Source organism: Tasmannia lanceolata, unplaced genomic scaffold, assembly GCF_043159265.1.
Source record: "Tasmannia lanceolata isolate RefF3 unplaced genomic scaffold, GAP_Taslan_0.1 ptg000020l, whole genome shotgun sequence".
NCBI lineage: Eukaryota > Viridiplantae > Streptophyta > Magnoliopsida > Canellales > Winteraceae > Tasmannia > Tasmannia lanceolata.
Window position 1 is genome coordinate 17,538,291 of NW_027518697.1, and position 20,014 is coordinate 17,558,304.

At 41.7% G+C, this 20,014-nt stretch overlaps 1 protein-coding gene across 1 annotated transcript; it reads left to right on the plus strand.

Annotated features, from left to right (window-relative positions):
* The first annotated feature begins 577 nt into the window (after positions 1-577).
* CLV1 (Leucine-rich receptor-like protein kinase family protein) lies at positions 578-4,782 on the plus strand. The gene is made up of 2 exons (XM_077364018.1): positions 578-3,370; positions 4,265-4,782. Exons 1-2 carry the CDS (start codon positions 772-774, stop codon positions 4,618-4,620), a joined length of 2,955 nt encoding a protein of 984 aa, XP_077220133.1. The 5' UTR covers positions 578-771; the 3' UTR covers positions 4,621-4,782.
* The last annotated feature ends 15,232 nt before the right edge of the window (positions 4,783-20,014 follow it).

Below are 20,014 nucleotides of genomic sequence, written 5' to 3' on the forward strand. Positions count from 1 at the left end.
CGAAGGGAAAGTGGGTCCCACTTTATCTGACTCTTCACGGGAGAGATGGCCCGTCTGAAAACAAGGGCCCACACACATGGTCACCATTGGCTATGACTATTTCAAGTTTTCAACTCAGAAATCAATAGCAGTATTGAACTTTTACAACTCCAAACCCCGAAAAAAAATAATAATTCAACAATACAGACAAAAATCAATGAAAATAAGTCGGACAAAAAGAGCACATAATATATTCACACCATTTTCTTCCCTATCCACACCCACTTTAGTGTATTTATCACTGTTTTTCTACAGTATTAGGGTGTGGACGAGGAAGAAAAAGGGGACCAATATTTCACGTACAACAAAAAGGCCCTATAAAAGCCTTCTCTTCTATAACTGACACCACTTTCTGAAAGCGAAAAGACGTAGACAAAACCCCTCCTTCTTTGGGCCCCACCCCGACCCCACTCTCTCACAAAAAGGATACAATCCACATCGGTAATCAAAACATCAAACACGCCACGTCAGCCTTAAAATCCAGGCCCCACTTTTAAACGACGGCGACAAAATCATACTCCCTGTCATTCAAACTCCACCCCCAGCCATATCACGCCGTCAAAAAAAAGAAGAACGTCGGTCAGTACCCGTACCTTTTCGAAAACCCTAACTCTCCGTTAACCTCCGTTATTTCTCCGTCAACTTACTCTACAATTCTTAAATTCCAGATTCCAAATCTTTGCCTTTTTATTTCTCACATTTCTCCTTCTTGGCTTCATAGAGAAGAACAAGATGAAGATGAAGCTTTCTCTTTTTCTCTTCTTCTTCTTCTGCGTCTTTTTCTCGTCTCACGCTATCTCTTCTAATTCTAATGATTTAGACGCTCTGATGAAGCTAAAATCTTTCATGCTCACCCCCCGTGGCTCCGGTCTCGACGACTGGAAAATCTCACCGTCGGTCACATCACATTGCTCATTCTCCGGCATCACGTGCGACGGAAACTCTCACGTGATCTCCATCAATATAACTTCAGTACCGGTATTCGGCTTTATCCCGCCGGAGATCGGCCTTCTAAGTACTCTCATCAATCTCACGCTTTCTTGTAGTAATCTCACTGGAAAACTCCCGCCGGAGATTTCAAATCTCACCTCGCTTAGATTTCTAAACATCTCAAATAACAACTTCTTCGGCGAATTTCCGGAAAGTGTCGCCGGAGGATTACCGGAGCTCGAGATTCTCGACGCGTATAACAATAACTTCACTGGAAAGCTACCTGTTGAAGTAGTAAAGCTCAAGAAGATTCAGCATCTGCATTTTGGCGGGAATTACTTCTCCGGCGAGATTCCGGCAGTTTATTCTGAAATCCAGAGCTTGAAGTACTTAGGCTTGAACGGGAACGCACTTACAGGCAGGATTCCGGCGAGTTTGAGTAGGTTATCAAATCTTCAAGAGCTTTACCTAGGCTATTTCAATCTGTATGCAGGTGGAATACCTCCTGAGTTCGGATCGTTGACTAAATTGATTCGGTTAGATATTGCTAGTTCTAATCTCACCGGTGAGATTCCGTCGACTTTAGCCGGTTTAAAGATGCTTGATACGTTGTTTTTACAGATCAATCATTTATCCGGTCAGATACCGCCGGAACTTTCAGGCTTACAGAGCTTAAAATCTCTCGATCTTTCGTTAAATGATTTCACCGGAGAGGTGCCGGAAAGTTTCTCGGAGTTGAAGAACCTTATGCTTATGAATCTCTTTAGTAATCATCTCTTTGGCCAGTTTCCGGATTTTATCGCCGATCTACCGAATCTTGAAGTGTTACAGGTGTGGGGAAATAACTTCACGTTTGAGTTACCGGCACGTCTCGGCCGAAACGGAAAGCTAATAAAACTCGATGTTATGGCAAATCATATTACAGGCATGATCCCTCGAGATCTGTGTTATGGAGGCCGATTAGAGACTCTGATGTTGATGGGGAACTACCTTTTTGGACCGATTCCGTATGAACTCGGTGAGTGCAAATCGTTGACTCGTGTTCGAATCGCTAGAAATTTCTTGACCGGAACGATTCCTGCCGGACTCTTCAACCTTCCTCTAGTAGATATGTTGGAGCTCAATGATAACTATTTGTCCGGCGAAATTCCGGCGGTGATCTCCGGTAACAATCTCGGCGTGCTGACACTTTCCAACAATAATTTGAGTGGAAAAATTCCTCCGTCTATTGGAAGAATTAGCGGTCTACAAAAACTCTCTCTGGAGCTGAATCATTTCTCTGGAAAAATCCCTGCCGAGATCGGACAATTAAAGAACTTATCTAAGCTGAATATTAGTGCTAATGCTCTAACAGGTGAGATTCCGTCCGAACTCGCGAGATGCAAGTCTTTAATCTCTATAGATCTCAGTCGTAATAATCTCACCGGATCGATTCCTCGAGCTCTTACAAAGCTACGAAATCTCAACACACTCAATCTATCTGGAAACAAACTCACCGGAGAGATCCCGCCGGAAATGCAATGGATGCGGAGTCTAACCTCACTAGATCTCTCCTACAATGATCTCTCCGGCGATATTCCAGTCCAAGGGCTGTTCCTCGTCCTCAACGGGACTTCCTTCGCCGGAAATCCCAAACTCTGCGTTCCAAAACTCTCCTTCCCTTGCACTGCAGCTGGTAATGAAGAACCTAACTCCGGCAAGAAATTCTCAGCCTTAAATACATCTATGATACTCATTCTCGTCGGATTATTCATCTTAATCCTCCCAATCTCGATCTGCGCAGTCATAAGAGCAAGGATTTGGTTCAAAAAATGCCGAAAATCAAACGCATGGAAACTCACAGCATTCCAAAAGCTAGATTTCACGGCCGAAGATGTGCTCGAATGTTTAAAAGACGATAACATCATCGGAAAAGGCGGTGCCGGAATTGTCTACCGGGGATCTATGCCGGACGGGATTGATGTAGCTATTAAAAGACTCGTCGGAATTAGTGGCCGGAATGATCATGGATTCTCGGCCGAGATTCGAATATTAGGAAGAATCCGGCACAGGAATATCGTGAGATTACTTGGTTACGTGTCGAACAAGGAACTTAACCTGTTGTTGTACGAATATATGCCGAATGGGAGTTTAGGAGAGTTATTGCGTGGGCCCAAAGGGGCCCACATGCAATGGGAGACGAGATATCGTGTGGCTCTGGAAGCGGCTAAAGGGTTGTGTTATCTCCACCATGATTGCTCACCGTTGATCATACATCGGGATGTGAAGTCTAATAATATTTTGCTTGATTCTGATTTTGAGGCACACGTGGCAGATTTTGGGCTGGCTAAGTTTTTGGAGGATGCCGGTGCGTCGGAGTGTATGTCGTCCATCGCTGGATCCTACGGTTACATTGCACCAGGTATGTCAGCTTCTCTTATACATGATTTCTCGGTGTATAAACTGAGATTCTATATGGTGTAAGCCCGTATGGTCCAGTATTTTTAAAAAGTACATACGGATGTGCCAAAAATTACTGGATTGTACTTGCTCACAGTTTCACACAATATTAAAAACTCGTGTAAGACTATATTTCCCTCGTGATTTATATACGGCTTGTGGTGGTTTTTTGGCGGGAACAGGGGAAGTGATTTAAATGAGAGGTGTTACGGGTTGCCTCTTTTTATATTGGCACCCACTCTAGTGGTGCGAATATCAACTTGTTATTTTAATTTACATCCCTTGTCTTATATCTGGGCAGTGATAAATCGACCCCCAATTCTCTCTCCTCTCGTCTCTGTTTTCTTTTTTTGTCTTTATCTATCGGGAGAAAAGACAAGGAGATTTAGTTCCAAGATAGACACGTGTCACATTTTTCCCTACGAGCAAACAAAGCAGCTGTCTTTCTTGTCCTTCTGTATGGACCCAGAAAAGCTGTGACTCGTACGTTGTAACAATATTGAAGTAAGGGCATTTAAGTCATTTTGTTACAAATTATTTTCGTATAATTCAGACAAATCGTAGGTATTCCGTACGCGAAGTTTCCGGCTAATATTCTAACAGTACTCGTCTTCCATTGCTCCGACGAACGCAGATTCCAACTCCCGGTGGTGTATTTATCAAAACAAAGGGAGTACTACAGTAAACTACCCAATACAAGTATTTACCCAATACAGTAAATTACTCAATACTGTAATTACGCCCTTTATCAAAACAAAGGGAGTGAAAGGGTCACCCCTTCACTATTTAATATTTATGTAGTAGCCTTTTGACATTTTTTGACGAAAATGCCCTTGTGTAATGGTTTTTTTTACAGAGTACGCCTACACCCTACGGGTGGACGAGAAGAGCGATGTGTACAGCTTTGGAGTGGTGCTATTGGAACTGATCACCGGCCGGAAGCCGGTGGGGGAATTCGGAGACGGAGTAGACATCGTTCACTGGGTTCGGAAAACGACGATGGAATTGCCGGAAAAATCTGACACAGCGGCGGCCGTGTTGGCGGTGGTGGACCACAGGCTGACTGGTTACCCTATGTGTGGGGTAACTAACCTTTTCAAGGTGGCAATGAAGTGCGTGGAAGAGAGAAGTGCTGAGAGGCCCACAATGAGGGAGGTGGTTCACATACTTGCCAACCCTCCTTTGCCCCCTCCCGATCTCCTTGCTATATGAATGGAAAGGGTAAAATGGGAAAGGGGAGAAATTAACTTGATACTCGGTTTTTGGTATAAATATTTTTTCTTGTGTTTTTGCTTGTTTAGATGGTTCAAAGAATGGTGTTTTTGGCTTTTTGGACGGTTTTCTTCTAAATAAATGGCTTGTTTAGTATGTTGGGACATAGAAATTTTCATGGATTGTGACTTCTATTTGATGTAATTATTGGATGAAATTCTTCTAATATCCTCATATATTTTTCATGTTTGCAAACTGTTGCGGCTCCATTCCGACCTATGCTCGGATGGGTTCCTCACGGTCTAGCTGTGGCAGAAGGGTGGACGGCTCTCATTAAAGTTTTGGGCGAGAGAGAGAAAAAAAGGATCGAGGCAATTCTGGAGCTCTCTCCCTAGGTTGATGGAAACCCTAGGGAGGGAGGCGTTTTCTTCCCCCTCTCTCTCTTTCCTATTTCGTCTCTCTCGTCTCTTTCGTCTCTCACTCTCTTATTTTTCTTCCACATCTATTGCTGATCTTTCTCTCTGCGATCGATTTCCCTCTCTCTTTTCCTGATATCTCTTTCTCCCATATCTTCTTTTCTTTCACTTTTCTGATCTCTTCCTGTTTTCTCTCTTTCTGCTTTTTCTACTCCCTCCTCTTTCTTCTTTTTTGGTCACTTTTTCTCTTAAATCTATCTTTCCTATTCTTCGTTCTTTTCCTTTCTCTACCTTGATGGGCAATGGAGGTGTTGGTGGCGGATGATGCCCCGAGTTGGGTAGACCTCTTTGGGGATACAGCAATGGTGGCTAGAGGTGTGACATAGCCGGATTTGGGTCCAAGTGGGCTGGATTTATTGGGGAAATGATCGGATCTGTGTTGGGTGGATGGAAAAAGTGGGCTGATGGGCTGTCGGAAGTGGTGGATGTGGCGGGAGTGTGGAAAAAAGGTGGCCGGAATCGTGGAAAAAAAAGGAATAAGTTGGATGTGGAGGGTAAAGATGGGGTTTCATCGATGTGCAAGGTTGGGGCTAGAAGGGTAGGATTATGGTGAACAATAGTGTGCTCTAGGATTAGGTGAAAATAAGATTAGGGTTAGGATTTTAAGTTCTGGTGAAGCTGAAGGGGAAGAAGTTAGCGTAAAAAATGGTGGTCTCTTTTTGGCTTGGTGGTTTAATGAGGATCCCCCGGAATGGGCGGTGGCACAAGGTGGAGGCCGCCGATGATCGGATTTGATGGATTGGCTATCGTGCACGGTTAGAGGCGTACATTAGCTTTAGGCCTTTGAGCGGGATTTTTAAAATTTGAATTAGCTCGCTAAAAAAGTGGTGGAGCAGTCTGAGTGACGTGACAGGTTACAGTTATGATTTGACGGGGTCCACAAATATGGCACTTTCAAATGAGACCGTTGTGCAATGTAAAGGAAAGGAAGGGAGAATGGTGAAGGTATTTTCAGTTGCAGTAGTAGATGAAGAATTCGAAAGGGAAGTGAAATAGGTATTCGGTAGGGTGGCAGCACATGGAAGTGTAGAACTCGTTGTAGTGCTTGACCCAGAAGATCATTTTTTGGCTTTTTACTAGTCTAGGAGCATGCTCATAGCCACCCTTAATTGATTCTATATAATGCAAGTAGCTACCCTTGGTCCCAAATGTAATCTTCATAGTATCAATGAAATTGTAAATTTTTTTTAAAAAAAAAAAAAAGGGTGGTCGGCGGCTCCTAGTGTTCTGTGCTCATAAAACACGGTCAGGAATGCCCAACTTGGAGGAAATCGTTCAATAATACTGTTGCTGCTCAAATACGGTCGAATGTATGAACGAGTGCATCCCGCCTGTGTAAACGAGTGCATCCTGCCTTCTGCCTAGCATCAACAGAAGATGCTCAAATCCGATCGAGTGTACGAACAAGTGCATCCCACCTTATGTTCGGCTTCAATGGAAGCTGCTCGAATCTGGTCGAATGTATGAAGAGTTCTTTCTTTTTTCTTACTAGCCTCAATGGAAGCTACTCAAATACAGTCGAGTGCATCTAACCTTCTGCCTAGCCTCAATGGAATGGATCGAGGTCGTCTTGATATGTGACCTGTGCTCACAGACAAAAGGTTAGGGAGACCCAGAGTTGGAACTTCTGGGAACCCAGCCTTTGACACTCAAGTAAGACATAAACAACATAATTAGAGCTGAACATAGAGATAAAAGGAAGGAGAGTGAGGTGTTGCCCGATGGTATGGATGAGGTGTAGGGCATGCACACCTGGGCGTGGAGAGGTGGTTGGGCGATTTGGGCATTTTCTTTGAAATGGAGTGGAGGATTTCCATACTGTTTATGTTTACATCCATTTTAAATATGAAATCGATCAGGGAAGAGAAAATTATTAAAATCAATGGATATTAGAGGAAAGTCTTGGATATGAGAGGAAAACGTTGCACTTGATAAAGAAAGCCTGAATAGAGGAAAGACTTGTTAGAAGAAGATAATTTGCCACCTAGCCCTTGATTTTTTATCTGGTCAAAACACCTTTTTTGAGTGTTTTGACCGGATAAAAAATCAAGGGTGTTTTGACCGGATAAAAAATCAAGGGCTAAACCACCTAGCCCTTATAAATTACCCGGTCGGCCATCATATAAAAACTCTTAGAAGAAAGACTTGGACACGAGAGAGAAGCCTATGGATTGAGAAAGAAAGTCTTGGATTGATTTGATATGTGATTGACATTAAAAGAAAGGCATGATATGATTGTCAGTGTAGACTTGCTGTCTTCTAATAAGGCTTTCCTCTATTAAGGCTTTCTTTATCAAGTGCAAGGTTTTCCTCTCATATCCAAGACTTTCCTCTAATAATGGATGATGCCTGTGGACCCCGATTCGAGAGAGGCGGGGGACGGGCCCCACGCGCGAGTCACAGGATCATCCACGTGAATGGAGAGCTCTACCAAGGAACTCTCGAAAAAAAGTTCCTCTCACAGCAGGAGTGGTGAAACAAATAAGGATGCTAGTGAGACTGGGCAAGTCTCCTAAACACAGAGAACATTATGACCAATGAGACAAAGCCTGTCTCCAAAAGATTTGACTATGCTTTCGTGAGACATAGCTTGTCTACCTAAAAGGGTTGGTGCTCTAATGAGACAAAGCCTGTCTCTTAGACGGGTTTGACATTCATGTTGAGACATAGCTTGTCTCTCTAAATGGCGGGCTCTAGATAACTCTTTCATTGCTCTTGCAATGAAGAACTAAAAGTTTCAGGGTATCTAAAAGACTGAGGATTCTTTACCTAAATAAGAGGAAAGAAAAGGGGAGAGGGTACTATCATGATCCAATAAATCCCTCTAAGGATGGGTTTGGGCTATCGCCTTCATCGTCGTCACAAGGGTATTTGTATTTTTTACATAGAGTTTCCAAAACCTATATGTAACTAAAGAAAGGGACCGAATTTATATGATGGTTAAAAATTAAAGAAGTTCATTCTCTTTTCTCTAAAAAAAAAGTAATGTATGAATACATCAATATTACCTAATTCATCTAATCAGATTCACCTATTCTACTTCTGACCCAAAATAAACAGCATTCATAAACACATTTTACTAACCATAAAGTTTCTAAAAAAAATCAATTATAACTACCCTGGAGAAAGATTATATAATATTATGAACATCTTATAAACAAGTCTTTGTCAACATCATTTTATGTTACAACAAAAGTGCAAATATGAATTAGGACATACGATTGGCTGAAAATTGAAGCCATAATGATTCGATAGTGAAGTACAAAATCATTCTAACTGTGACCAATAAGGTATGACGACAAACATTTCAGAGCATGTATAAATTCCAGCATTTATAAACATATTATATCTTCTATCAGTAATAACTCATTATACACATATCAATGGAACCATTCAGCCAATTACAATATTCAACTGCTGGGAATATGATCATACCTCAATTAAAGTATTAATATTATGTATGTGAAAAGACCTGGAAGAACAACTACTAAAGAACACAGTAACAGAATACTGCTACCTTCGAACTGTGATGATGTGAACACCAAAGTATTATGATATATATAATTAAACCACATTTTGTACTGATTGCGCAAAAAAAAAAAAGAATCTCATGAAAGGCTCTCATAAATGAGGTCAAAGCATGACAATGCTAGTGCTTAGCTTCAAATCCCTTCTACACAATATATACTATACAAAGGCCAAAACAAGGATACTAGGATAACTGATACAAACACCACTATATTTGCTAAATGCCATTAAGAAAACCAAAATCTGCCAATTGTACACAAATTTCAGTGATGAAGTGATTAAAAAAATTTCCATACAAAATCATAGCAAAGCCTTATAAGATAAACACTCAAAAGTAGATTTTATTATGTCACAAAAGACCACTATTGATTCTTAACAGTATTAGAATCAAACACAAACAGATAAATTTTTAAGGAAAATTGTGTTTCATTAGATGGAACATCAAAGCAATATTATGAAGACATAGAGAAAATTTTTGCTAATCACAAAAAATTTACACTCATAACATTAATGAAAACCTATCAACAGTTCTTAAATCAATCAAAAATCCTACACAACCAAATTAGCTCCAAAACGATTTATACAAATTATGATAATTAATCAAAATTGAATAACATTAAGGCAATTACTTACCTAAATGAGAAATTGTCAATTTGCACCTTTTCTTTTCTAACAGAGGATAATGAAATAGACGAACCAGTTGTTGTCGTAATGAGGCTAGCAATCTCTTTCTTGCCTTGCAGATCACAGATTTATCTCAGTAATAGTTGGATCTATGGCCCGAAGTTGCAGATTGGAGAGACAGAATTCGAGGCCTCATCTTAAAGGTGTAATCCAATCCAGGTAAAGGTGATAACAGAACAACTCAAATCTGAGGCTTATAGTTGTTACTCTAGGGTTTTAATCAAAGTGTATGAGAAGATTGTGGATAGAATAAAGAGCAAGGGATAACAAAAATGAAAATCAAGCAATCAAGTGAAAGAAACTTGGCTGGAGATTGCCGGAATCCGGCAGAATTCGTCGAGAAAGACGATCGGAAAAGAGAAATTTCATGAGAAAGTTAGGGTTTGGTTCTTAGATCTAGGTTTTCTTCCTCAAATCTAGGGTTTCTAATAAGATCTTGTGTGAAGAAACAAACTAACAACAAAGACAGGTTGTTGATGAGAGAAGAGGAAGGTTTGCCGGAGGTAATCGGAGAAGAAGGTAGGGGAAGCTCCTTTCTGCCATTTTTTCTCTCGATCCCCTTTCTAAAAAATGAAAATCTCCTCTCAAAGAACTCAATTTATAGATGAAGATGGGGTGCGATCGAAGAAGATGGGGTGCGATCGAAGAAGATGAAGTTTGGGAGAACGGAGATATCAAGATAAAGGAAAATACCGACCTATATGCTCGGAACTTGACCGGATTTCTGCCGAGGATGATCGGAGAAGACGATGATCGGTGCTAGGGTTTGAAGAAATCAGATCTACTTTCTTTCTCCCTTTCTCTTTCTCTTGAATTAGGGAAAAAGCAAAACTAGAGCCCTCTTTCTTTCTTTTCTTTTTTTTAACAAAAATGATTTAAATTCATATTTATAGAAAATCTGAGGTGCCGCTATTGGCACGATCAATTTGATGGGCGCGCGGTTGCGCAAATTTTTGATAGGTGCACGACACAATTGTGTCCTATCCGGATTTGGATTTGTACCGCTCAGGATAATTCACCCCCCTTTTCTACATTTGCACTCGACACTTCTTCGGTTCGTTCGCTAGGCAAACGCAATCCGATTTCGACGAAATTTTGCGGGGAGCTAGATGTGACCTTAACCTACCTTGAGGTGAAATTTGGAGTTTTAAAACATTGGTTTGATTAGGTTTTGCTCAAACATGGGAGGTTTAGGGTACGGTCAAAATGGGGTGTCTACAATGACTTATTTGGACAAAGTCAAAAGTAGGGGTGCAACTCAGGTCGGGTTGAGGCCAACCCGACCCAAGGAACCCATTTTTCCAACCCGAACCTGACCCGACCCGAGGAACCCAATTTTCCAACCCGAGCCTGACCTAACCAGAGGAACCCTTTTTTCCAACCCGTCCTGACCCGACTTCAACCCGAACCAACTTGAGTTTTTAAGCTTAAAAAAAAAATTCACAAAAAATGTCGGGTTACACTCAGGTTGGGATGCCAAACCCTCAACCCAAACCCGACCCGAACTCAACCCGGGTTAGGAAAAGTCTACCCGACCTCGACCCGAACTCAACCCGAACCGACCTTTTTTTGGGTTGAACCAGACTCGAGTTGCACCCCTTGTCAAAAGGGTTACTGTTTACACCCACTTTTGAGTTTGATCGGTCAAGTGGGATCGAGTTACTAAATGATGACCCAGTTCGACTAGGTCAAAGGATTGAAATGTCGGTTGTCACTTGGTAGAAGGTTGGGTGATAGCCACTTGGACTCTTTAATGGAGAGCAATTACCTAAATAAAACTATATACAGAGATGCTTGTCTCCAAAGAAGTGGTCCCAGAACCAAAATCAAACATGTCTTAGCATTTATCTTTTATCATTTACTTTTCTATTATGTCATTTACTTTTCCTAGTTGTAGAAACCGGATTAAAGAAGCAATGAATTAATCATCCCACCTGAGTCTCTCTTTAATTCACCATCCCCCGGCATTTGCTTTCATTGTTCTATTGGTTAATTGAATCGGACAGTTGGTCGACCATGAAATTTGTTTGCATTTTGCATACATCGGCAACATCGTTCGCGTTCTACTCGTCGATGTTTTACCCTACGACTCGTTCACATTCTACATGTGTTGACAACCCCACATTTGGCGTCACATTTCTACTGTAAAAAGTCATTCCCATCTGTGTCAAGGCGGAAGAGCCCACGGAAGAAGTGTCGTTCCCCTCTTCTTCTCTTCATACGAGGTTGGCACACTCGTGCATTCACACCCACACCCACCCACACCCACACCCAACCAGGTTGGTGCACTGACTGACCAAGCATTTTAGATCTAACAATTGTTTTTTCTTTCCATGATTTAGCGGGAAAAAAAATATAATATGATATCATCAGAATTTGAAGGTCACTCTATAAAAAAAATTTAATAGGTTTGGTTCAAGTTATATTTTTTCTTCCATGCATAAAAAAGATAAAATAAATGTCGAGAAAATTCACCGGGCAAATTAATCCGATCGCGCACAAATTAAACGAAAAAGATAAAATACACAAACAAGCCACAAGATGAACGCCGAGATTTTACGTGGTTCGGCCAAGCCTACTCCACGGGCAAGAAACACGATTTTCCACTATGAGAAAAACAGTATGCAAGGATTACAATGGATTTAACCCAAAACCCAAAACCTGCAACCCTTTCCTTGCTTCTCAAACCTAAGGCCGTACACCGAGAGAAACCCGAGAGAATACCCCGAGAGAATACCCCAAGAAGAAAACCTAAATAGAAAACCCTCTATTCTTCTTTTTCTCCCTGTATGTCTCTCTTCCCTTCTCTTTTTCTCTCTCCTCATTCTCTACCCCAAGAGGCAGCCGACACACCACTTGCCAAGAGAGACCTCTCTTTTACTCATAGGTTTTAGCAAAAACCTGAAGAACCAACTTTCTATTTTGGCCTCTTGCCTTCCCACCCAAGCCACCTACGGTGGGTGGGAAATAAGAAAACTTTCCAACAATCTCCACCTTGGCTTATTTCCCAGCCACCTGAAGATTTTCCGTTGATGTCGCCACCGGTCCGCTTTTGCCGCAAACCACCATTGGCTTATTTCCCAGCCACCTAAAGATTTTCCGTTGATGTCGCCACCGGTCCGCTTTTGCCGCAAACCACCATTGGCCTTTCGAAGTACCAGCTACACACCCTCGAATCATCCTGGTTCTGACTCGTTCCGACTCGATCAACACGGCCAATGCACATGTGTAGCTGCCAACCCATTGACTCACCTAGTCAACCTTGGAGAGGGATCGATCCATCATCCGCAACGCAGGTACTGTCACCTTCCCATCATCGTCCGCAACCTGGAAACCTGTCTCTGCACCAACTGCGAAAGAGACCTTACGTGTGTGCACACCATTACCCTGTTTTCATTTAGTTATCGAGATCTTAGGAACACTAGTCACCGTGTCCCTAACCAGACGATACAATCCGCCATACTTCCCGCCTTTCATCAGAACCATACAACCATGTGTGATTTTCATGGATCCACCTGCAGCTGAAACACTGCAACCCCTGGAGTCCAACCAGCCAAGAGATATTATATTCTTCCGTATCTTTGGGACATACGCCACACCACCCAAAGTACGAACCCCTCCATCGAACATCTTGATCTTCACCGTTCCAACTCCCGTAACATCACAAGTAGACCCGTCACCCAAGGACACTACACTAGCCCTTGTCTCCTGGAATGTATCAAAATATTTCCTCCTGGAGCATACATGAACAGAGCACCCTGAATCTAAAATCCACTCATCATGAGGAGAAGTGTGATTACTTGTGGAGACCGTGAGAACATCTCTAAACTCTTCGCTCTGTTCATCCGTTACCGCCACCACAATATTCGTAGCACCATTGTCTACCTGGTCAGCTCGCTTTGGACAATCCCGCTTGATGTGGCAATATTCCTTACAACTGTAACATTGCACACCCTTTCCACCGACCCTAGATCTTGACCTGCCTTTTCCTGATCCCCTGTCAGACAACCTTCCTCTTTGATTCCCACCATGAACAACCAACCCTTGTTCTTCACTTACACCAAGAATATGTTTCTTCCACATCTCATTCGATAAGAGTGACGCTGTGACTTCCTCTAACTTTATTGTATCTTTACCATACAATAAAGTTGTCACCAGGTTGTCATACGAATCAGGAAGAGAAGTAAGAAGCAAAAGGGCTTTGTGTTCTTCCTTCAACATTTCGTCAACTTTGTGGAGTTGATCCACAAGCCTTATTAAACACCGTAATGTGTTCCAGAAATCCCCGCCTTCCTGCATCTTCAGCCCGTACAATTGCCGCTTCAGATACAACCGGTTGGCCAAGCTTTTTGACATATAAATCTTTTCCAACTTCTCCCATAATTTAGGCACGTCTTCCTCTTCCATAACATTAAACATAACGCTATCTGCCAGACATAGTCGAATCGTGCTGACCGCCTTCAACTCGATGTCTTCCCACTCGGCACCAGTCATCTTCTCCGCCTTCCTATCCTTTCCGTTCAACGCCTTAGCCAAGCCCTGTTGAACTAGGATGTCCTTCACCCTCATCTGCCATAGGGTGAAACTCCCCTTTCCGTCAAATCTGTCGATGTTGAAATGAGTATAACTTGATTTTACCGCCATCTCAGATTACTCCACACTTCACGGTGTAGCACTACACCTCGAACGAGAATCTTTCCTGGACAATCTTTCTACTCCCAAAGATCACTCAAACCGCAATCCAACCACAACACCCACGATCACTCCACCTGGCCTCAACGATCGCTCCACCTGAGCTCTGATACCACTTGTTTAGAAAAATCTGTCAGGCTAAACTAATCTGATCGCGCACAAATTAAACGGAAAAGATAAAATAAACAAACAAGCCACAAGATGAACACATAGATTTTACATGGTTCGGCCAAGCCTACTCCACGGGAAAGAAACACGATCTTCCACTATGAGAAAAACAATATACAAGTATTACAATGGATTTAACTCAAAACCCAAAACCTGCAACCCTTTCCTTGCTTCTCAAACCCAAGACTGTACACTGAGAGAAATCCAAGAGAAAACCCCAAGAGAAACCCAAGAGAATACCCAAAGAAGAAAACCCAAATAAAAAACCCTCTGTTCTTCTTTTTCTCCCTGTATCTCTCTCTTCCCTTCTCTTTTTCTCTCTCCTCACTCTCTCTACCACAAGAGGCAGCCGACACACCTCTTGCCAAGGGAGACCTCTCTTTTACGTACACATAGCTTTTAGCAAAAACCTAAAGAACCAACTTTCTATTTTGGCCTCTTGCCTTCCCACCCAAGCCACCTATGTGGGTGGAAAATAAGGCAACTTTCCAACAATAAATGTGAAAATGTTTTTATTTTCCAAAGTTTTCGATAATTTTTTTGAAATCCAAACATGGCCCGAGTCCTGTCAAAATGCCTCTTCTTCCTCCTCTACAACGAACTTTGATGGATCTCCAAATCTGCTAAGGCTGCAAGTTGGGTCGGGCTCATCATGAACCTGGCAGTTTCTACCTGATTTCGGGTCGGCTCGGTTGGATTGAGTTAGGTATGGAAATGTCAACCGTCACTATGAAAATGTCAATTTGATTTAAATCTAGGTTGGGTTAGGGTTGGCCTTGGGCAACCCGACCCAAATCCGAATTTTTCCTTTTTATCCCTAGGTTTAACCATAACTCGACCTGACCCGATTTGGAAAAAATGGATTAAGATGGATCTGGTTAGGGTTGGGAGATTTAGAGTTGGGTTGGGCTAGGGTTGACCATCCTCGACCCAAGACTCGGGTTGGGTCAGGTTAGGGTTGATGGAATGCTATCTCCATTGGGCTAGGTTTGGCCTCAACCCGACTCAACCAGGCCCGAGTTGATCTCCATTTTTACTGATAAGAACACTGTTCTACAATAACCCACAGCATCAAACCTTATAAGAGATCAAACAATAAGAAGTGGCCCCCACTTTGACCTTTGAAGATATGGTACAATCAAGTGGACAATGTTTCCAAATAACAGTTATGGTGCAGCAGCAATGGGTGTCTTCTTGTGATCCCCATTGGAAGGTTTGTTTACGTTGAGGACAAAGTTGTACTCGTCACCATATTGACCAGAATTAATTTTGGTGGTCCCCACGACAAACTTTGTCTCATGTTAACTATCGCTTTTCCATAAAAAGGGTCTCATTTTTCTGCCAAATTTGGTGGTCCACCAGACAAATATCGTTCGCGGGGTACGACACCAACATCATATGCCACTTTCAACGTCTTAAACATCTTACCTGAAGCGTTCTTTAGTCATCTTCATGGTACAACATCACATGCCACTTTCAATCGAGATTTTACATGGTGTGTTCTCGTGAAGACCAGTATTTTACCACCAAAAAAAAAACTGGGCCCACTTCGTAGGATGATCTAAACCGTTCATTTGTTGGCCACAGCATAAACAGTCTGTACCTGTAGGGAATTTAACCAGGTAGAACCCCTAAAAGCTAGCCATTAAGGGGAGGGTGCCCATTCCCTTATAATCCATCCACATTCATGTGGGACTATTTGCTTTTGAGTGCAACCCAACGATCACGCCCTCCACGCGGAAGCAACGTGGACCCCTAACAATCTCGCCCCTCCACGCGGAAGCAATGTGGACCATTTCGCCCCTCCACGCTACCATTACAAATGGAATTTAACTGGGTAGAGCTCACCACTAAAGATAGCTATTAAAGGGAGCATGCTCATTCCTTTATAACCCATCCACATTCATTTCACTTATGCTATGTGGGACTATTTGCTTTTTGCGTGGAACCCCAACACTACCCAGTAAATCATCTGCATAGGATGATCCTAAAGGAGGTTTAGGATCATCCTATGCAGATGATTTAAAGGTACTTTCTATTTGTGTTGTGGGTCATGTTTCGAACTGTTTGGATCATCCTACTATATAAAATATCCTTTCAATATCCTATTTATGGTTAATTTTGACTGAAGGAATAAGGAATCGGAATAGACACCCTACTCCGATTCCAAACGATTCTGGCATTTGGTTCGAATAAATGAATGGAACAGGGGAGGAATTGAACCCTGGGTGGAATAGATGGGTGAATTTATGGCACCATCTGTTTCCTGCTCAAAAGATGGTATTGTGATTTTAGCGGAATAAAAATGGCCATATGTCGATTCTGATTCTTGATTGAAGCAATCTAAATGCACCCTTAAGCTCTGTTTATTTTGTATTGTGAGAACCAATTGTGAGTCCAAAACATTAAACAGACTCAAATTTACATTTAATTTTGAGTCCAATAATCGGTTTGGGACTCATACCCGTGTTGGATATATGTTCTAATATAAGCCCATAGATAATGGACCAGGTGTTTGGGCCCATATGGGCTGAAACCCATAACCACTTATTCTCTCATCCTTATCCCTTCAATATTTATTCTTTGTATAAATAGGGGCTGGAGGCAACGTGTTAGCATTCCACTTGGATGCAACCCACGTAATGCTTCAAGCAACCAAGTTCCACCGACTCTCTTTTCTTCTCAGTGCCTCTAACAATCTTGAAGCATTAGGGCGTGATTGGTTTTGCTAATGTACTGGTGCATCATCAGTGGTCCTTGTGCTTTTGGGAGAGGAAGATCTAAAAGATCAAAAAGAGGACATCTGTTGCTCTCTTGAAATCGATTGAAGTGGGTTTCTTCGTCACCAAGTTTTGGGTGTGGAGGTAAAGCCTCTTTCAGAACCTTCGAATTCTTCTTCCTTGTAGGTTTCTCGCCCACTTGCAGCTCTCTCTCAATTGGGTGTGGGTTTCTTTCACACAGAACTCATTTGAAAGCCTAAAATTTCATTTTTGTTGGTGGGTTTCCTCTCCCACAGAAGTTTGGGGATTTTTGAAACTCTCGATTTCTCGATCAATTGGGTAGATTTTCCGTGGAATTCGAACCCCTTTTTTGGGTCGTTTTGGTGGCTGCAATCCATCTTGCAGGCACTCTCTTTTCTCTCAGGAAATCGGAATCAGGGGCTGCAACTTGTTGACGGAAAATATTGTGGCCAAGAGTATTGTGGGCTGCAATTCATTGGCCAAATTCTCTCTCGTGTGACTGAAATTTATAGGATTTGGGGTTCTTTGGTGGTGGCTTTTGGTGACCGAAACCGGTGGAGGCCAAACCACTTTGTTAGCCAAATCCCTTTTGTCGCGTTGCGTCTTGACTCCGAACATCTTATTGCGGAAACCCTCTTGGATTCGATTTTGAATCGGTTCCTGGAGCTCGGTCTAGAATTTGTTTCTTGCATGGATTCCATGCTTGGATTGGGTTCTCACGATTCACCAATCAGGTGCACTCTTTTCAATTTATTTTTGTGATTATAAAATGGAAAAGACTGTTGTTCCCTTTGAGATGTGCAAACTTCAATCCTTTGGAGGATCTGAGTTCAGTTCCTTGAAGTGAAAGACTCAGTTCGGTTTGAAATATGTGAATGTTTTCTATACTGTTCTGAGTACCTTTGCTGATTTGGAAGAAGATGTTAATGAATCTCAATGGAAAAAGGATGAGGATTTCTGCAAAGACTTCCTATTGAATTGTTTATCATATCGTCTTGCAGAAACCTACTGCAAATTTGGCACTGCTAAAGAAATTTATTAAAGAGGAGGAATTGTCCAAGACTCACCTTGTGGACAAATTCATGGATTTCAAGTTCCAAGAGAAAATGGAAATCACTCCTCAAGTATTTGATGTAGAAATTTTGAGATCTAAATTGGACAATGACAAAACTCCTTTACCTGATGCTTTTTTGGTGGGTGCAATTATATATAAGTTGCCATATGCATGGCACTCTTTCAAAACAGAAATGTATAGAAAGAAAGTGCAAGTGAGACTGGATGATCTCAAACGATTCATTCGAATCGAAGATGAGAACAGAGCTAGGAATAACTTAGAGATGGTTAGACAGCAACAGTCAGCTGCTAACACGGTGATATATCCCAAGAAATTTCCTAAGAAATCCAAGTCACCTAAGAGTGATATCCCCGAGTTGGAAACCAAAAATATTGTCTTTAAGAGAAAGAAGGGCAAGTGCTACAACTGTGGAAGATGGGGTCACTTTGCAGCAGATTGCAGGCTAGCTAAGAAAGTTAAATCTGACACATCACAGAAGGAAACTACTATGTTGGTAGCTAAGGCTGAGCCTAAAAGTTTTGTTGCCATGATGGGCAAAGATAAGACCAGTACTTCTTCAGAGTGGTGGTTAGATTCTGGTGCCACTTATCATGTTTGCAACTCAAAGAAACTTCTCACTGATGTTACCAAAGTAAAGGACACTGTTACAGTGGCTAGTGGAGCAGATGCAGAGGTCACTCACACTGGTACTGCGAACTTGGCCATTTCTTCAGGTAAAATATTAACTTTAAAAGCTGTTAAAGTAGTTCCTATTATTCAAAAGAATTTGATTTCCCTTGGTTTGCTTGACCATGATGGCATGTGTACATCCTTCTTGGGAGGAAGAGTAACTTTAATAGTTAACTCTTATTATTTTGGATGTGCTTTCTTGATAGATGGTATGTATAGATTGAGTTTAGCAAATGAGACCCTTAGTCAGGTTCGTTCACCTTTAATTGATCCTAAGTTGTTACATAACAGACTGTGACATGTGAACTATAAGAAAATGGTCCAACTTGCTAAAACTTATGGTATACCTCTAGATATGTCAAATAATTTTGACAAGTGTGAGGTTTGTGCTCAAACTAAGATCACTAGAAAACCTTTTCGTTAGGTTTCTACGAGCACACAACTTCTGGAGCTGATACATTCTGACATATGTGATTTTAGAAATTTCACTACCAGAGGTGGTCGGAAGTATTTGATCACGTTTATAGACGATATGTTAAGATATTGTCATATTTTCTTGCTGAAATCAAAAGATGAAGCTTTTGATAAGTTTAAAACTTTTAAGAATCGGGTTGAATTGCAACTGAAGTTGAAAATTAAGAGATTTAGGAGTGATAGAGGAGGAGAATACACTTTGACAGAGTTCAAGGAATTCGGTGCCTATCAGGGCATAATACTTGAAACTGCTGCTCCTTACTCGCCTCAATCTAATGGTGTAGCTGAGCGTAAGAACATGACGTTAACAGAAATGTTAAACTCCATGTTATTGACAGTTGGCATGCCTAATTGCTATTGGGGAGAAGCAGCTTTGACTGCTAATCACATCCTGAATAGATTGCCACACTCAAAATGCTCCTCTACTCCTTATGAGTTATGGCATGGACATCCTTGTAGATATGATACTCTTAAGACTTGTGGCTGTATTGCTTGTGTAAGGATACCAGATCCTAGGAGATCTAAAGTGGGACTAAAACAAACACTTGTGTTTATCTAGGAGGTGCAGAAGATAGTGCTACTGATCGGTTCTTGGATCTATCAACCAATACGGTTATAGAATCTCGTTACGCAATATTCTTTGAGAATAAATTTCTCAGAGATCAGGGTTTGACCATACGAGGCGATAAAGAATAGCTGGTTGAGTCAGAACCAGTTTCTGCTGGTTGAGTCAGAACCAGTTTCTTCTGACATTAGTCTCAATCTGATTTATGAATCAGTTCCAGTAAGAGTTTCTACAAGAGGAAGAGTACCCAAACACTTTGGTGAGGACTTTGTGACCTACCATTTAGAAAATGATTCATCATCCTATAAGAAAGCGATGAGTT

Coding starts and splice junctions, on each gene's coding strand:
- CLV1 (XM_077364018.1), top strand. CDS start 772: ATGAAGATGAAGCTTTCTCTTTTTCTCTTCTTCTTCTTCTGCGTCTTT. Junction 3,371..4,264: donor CTACGGTTACATTGCACCAG/GTATGTCAGCTT, acceptor TTTTTTTTACAG/AGTACGCCTACACCCTACGG.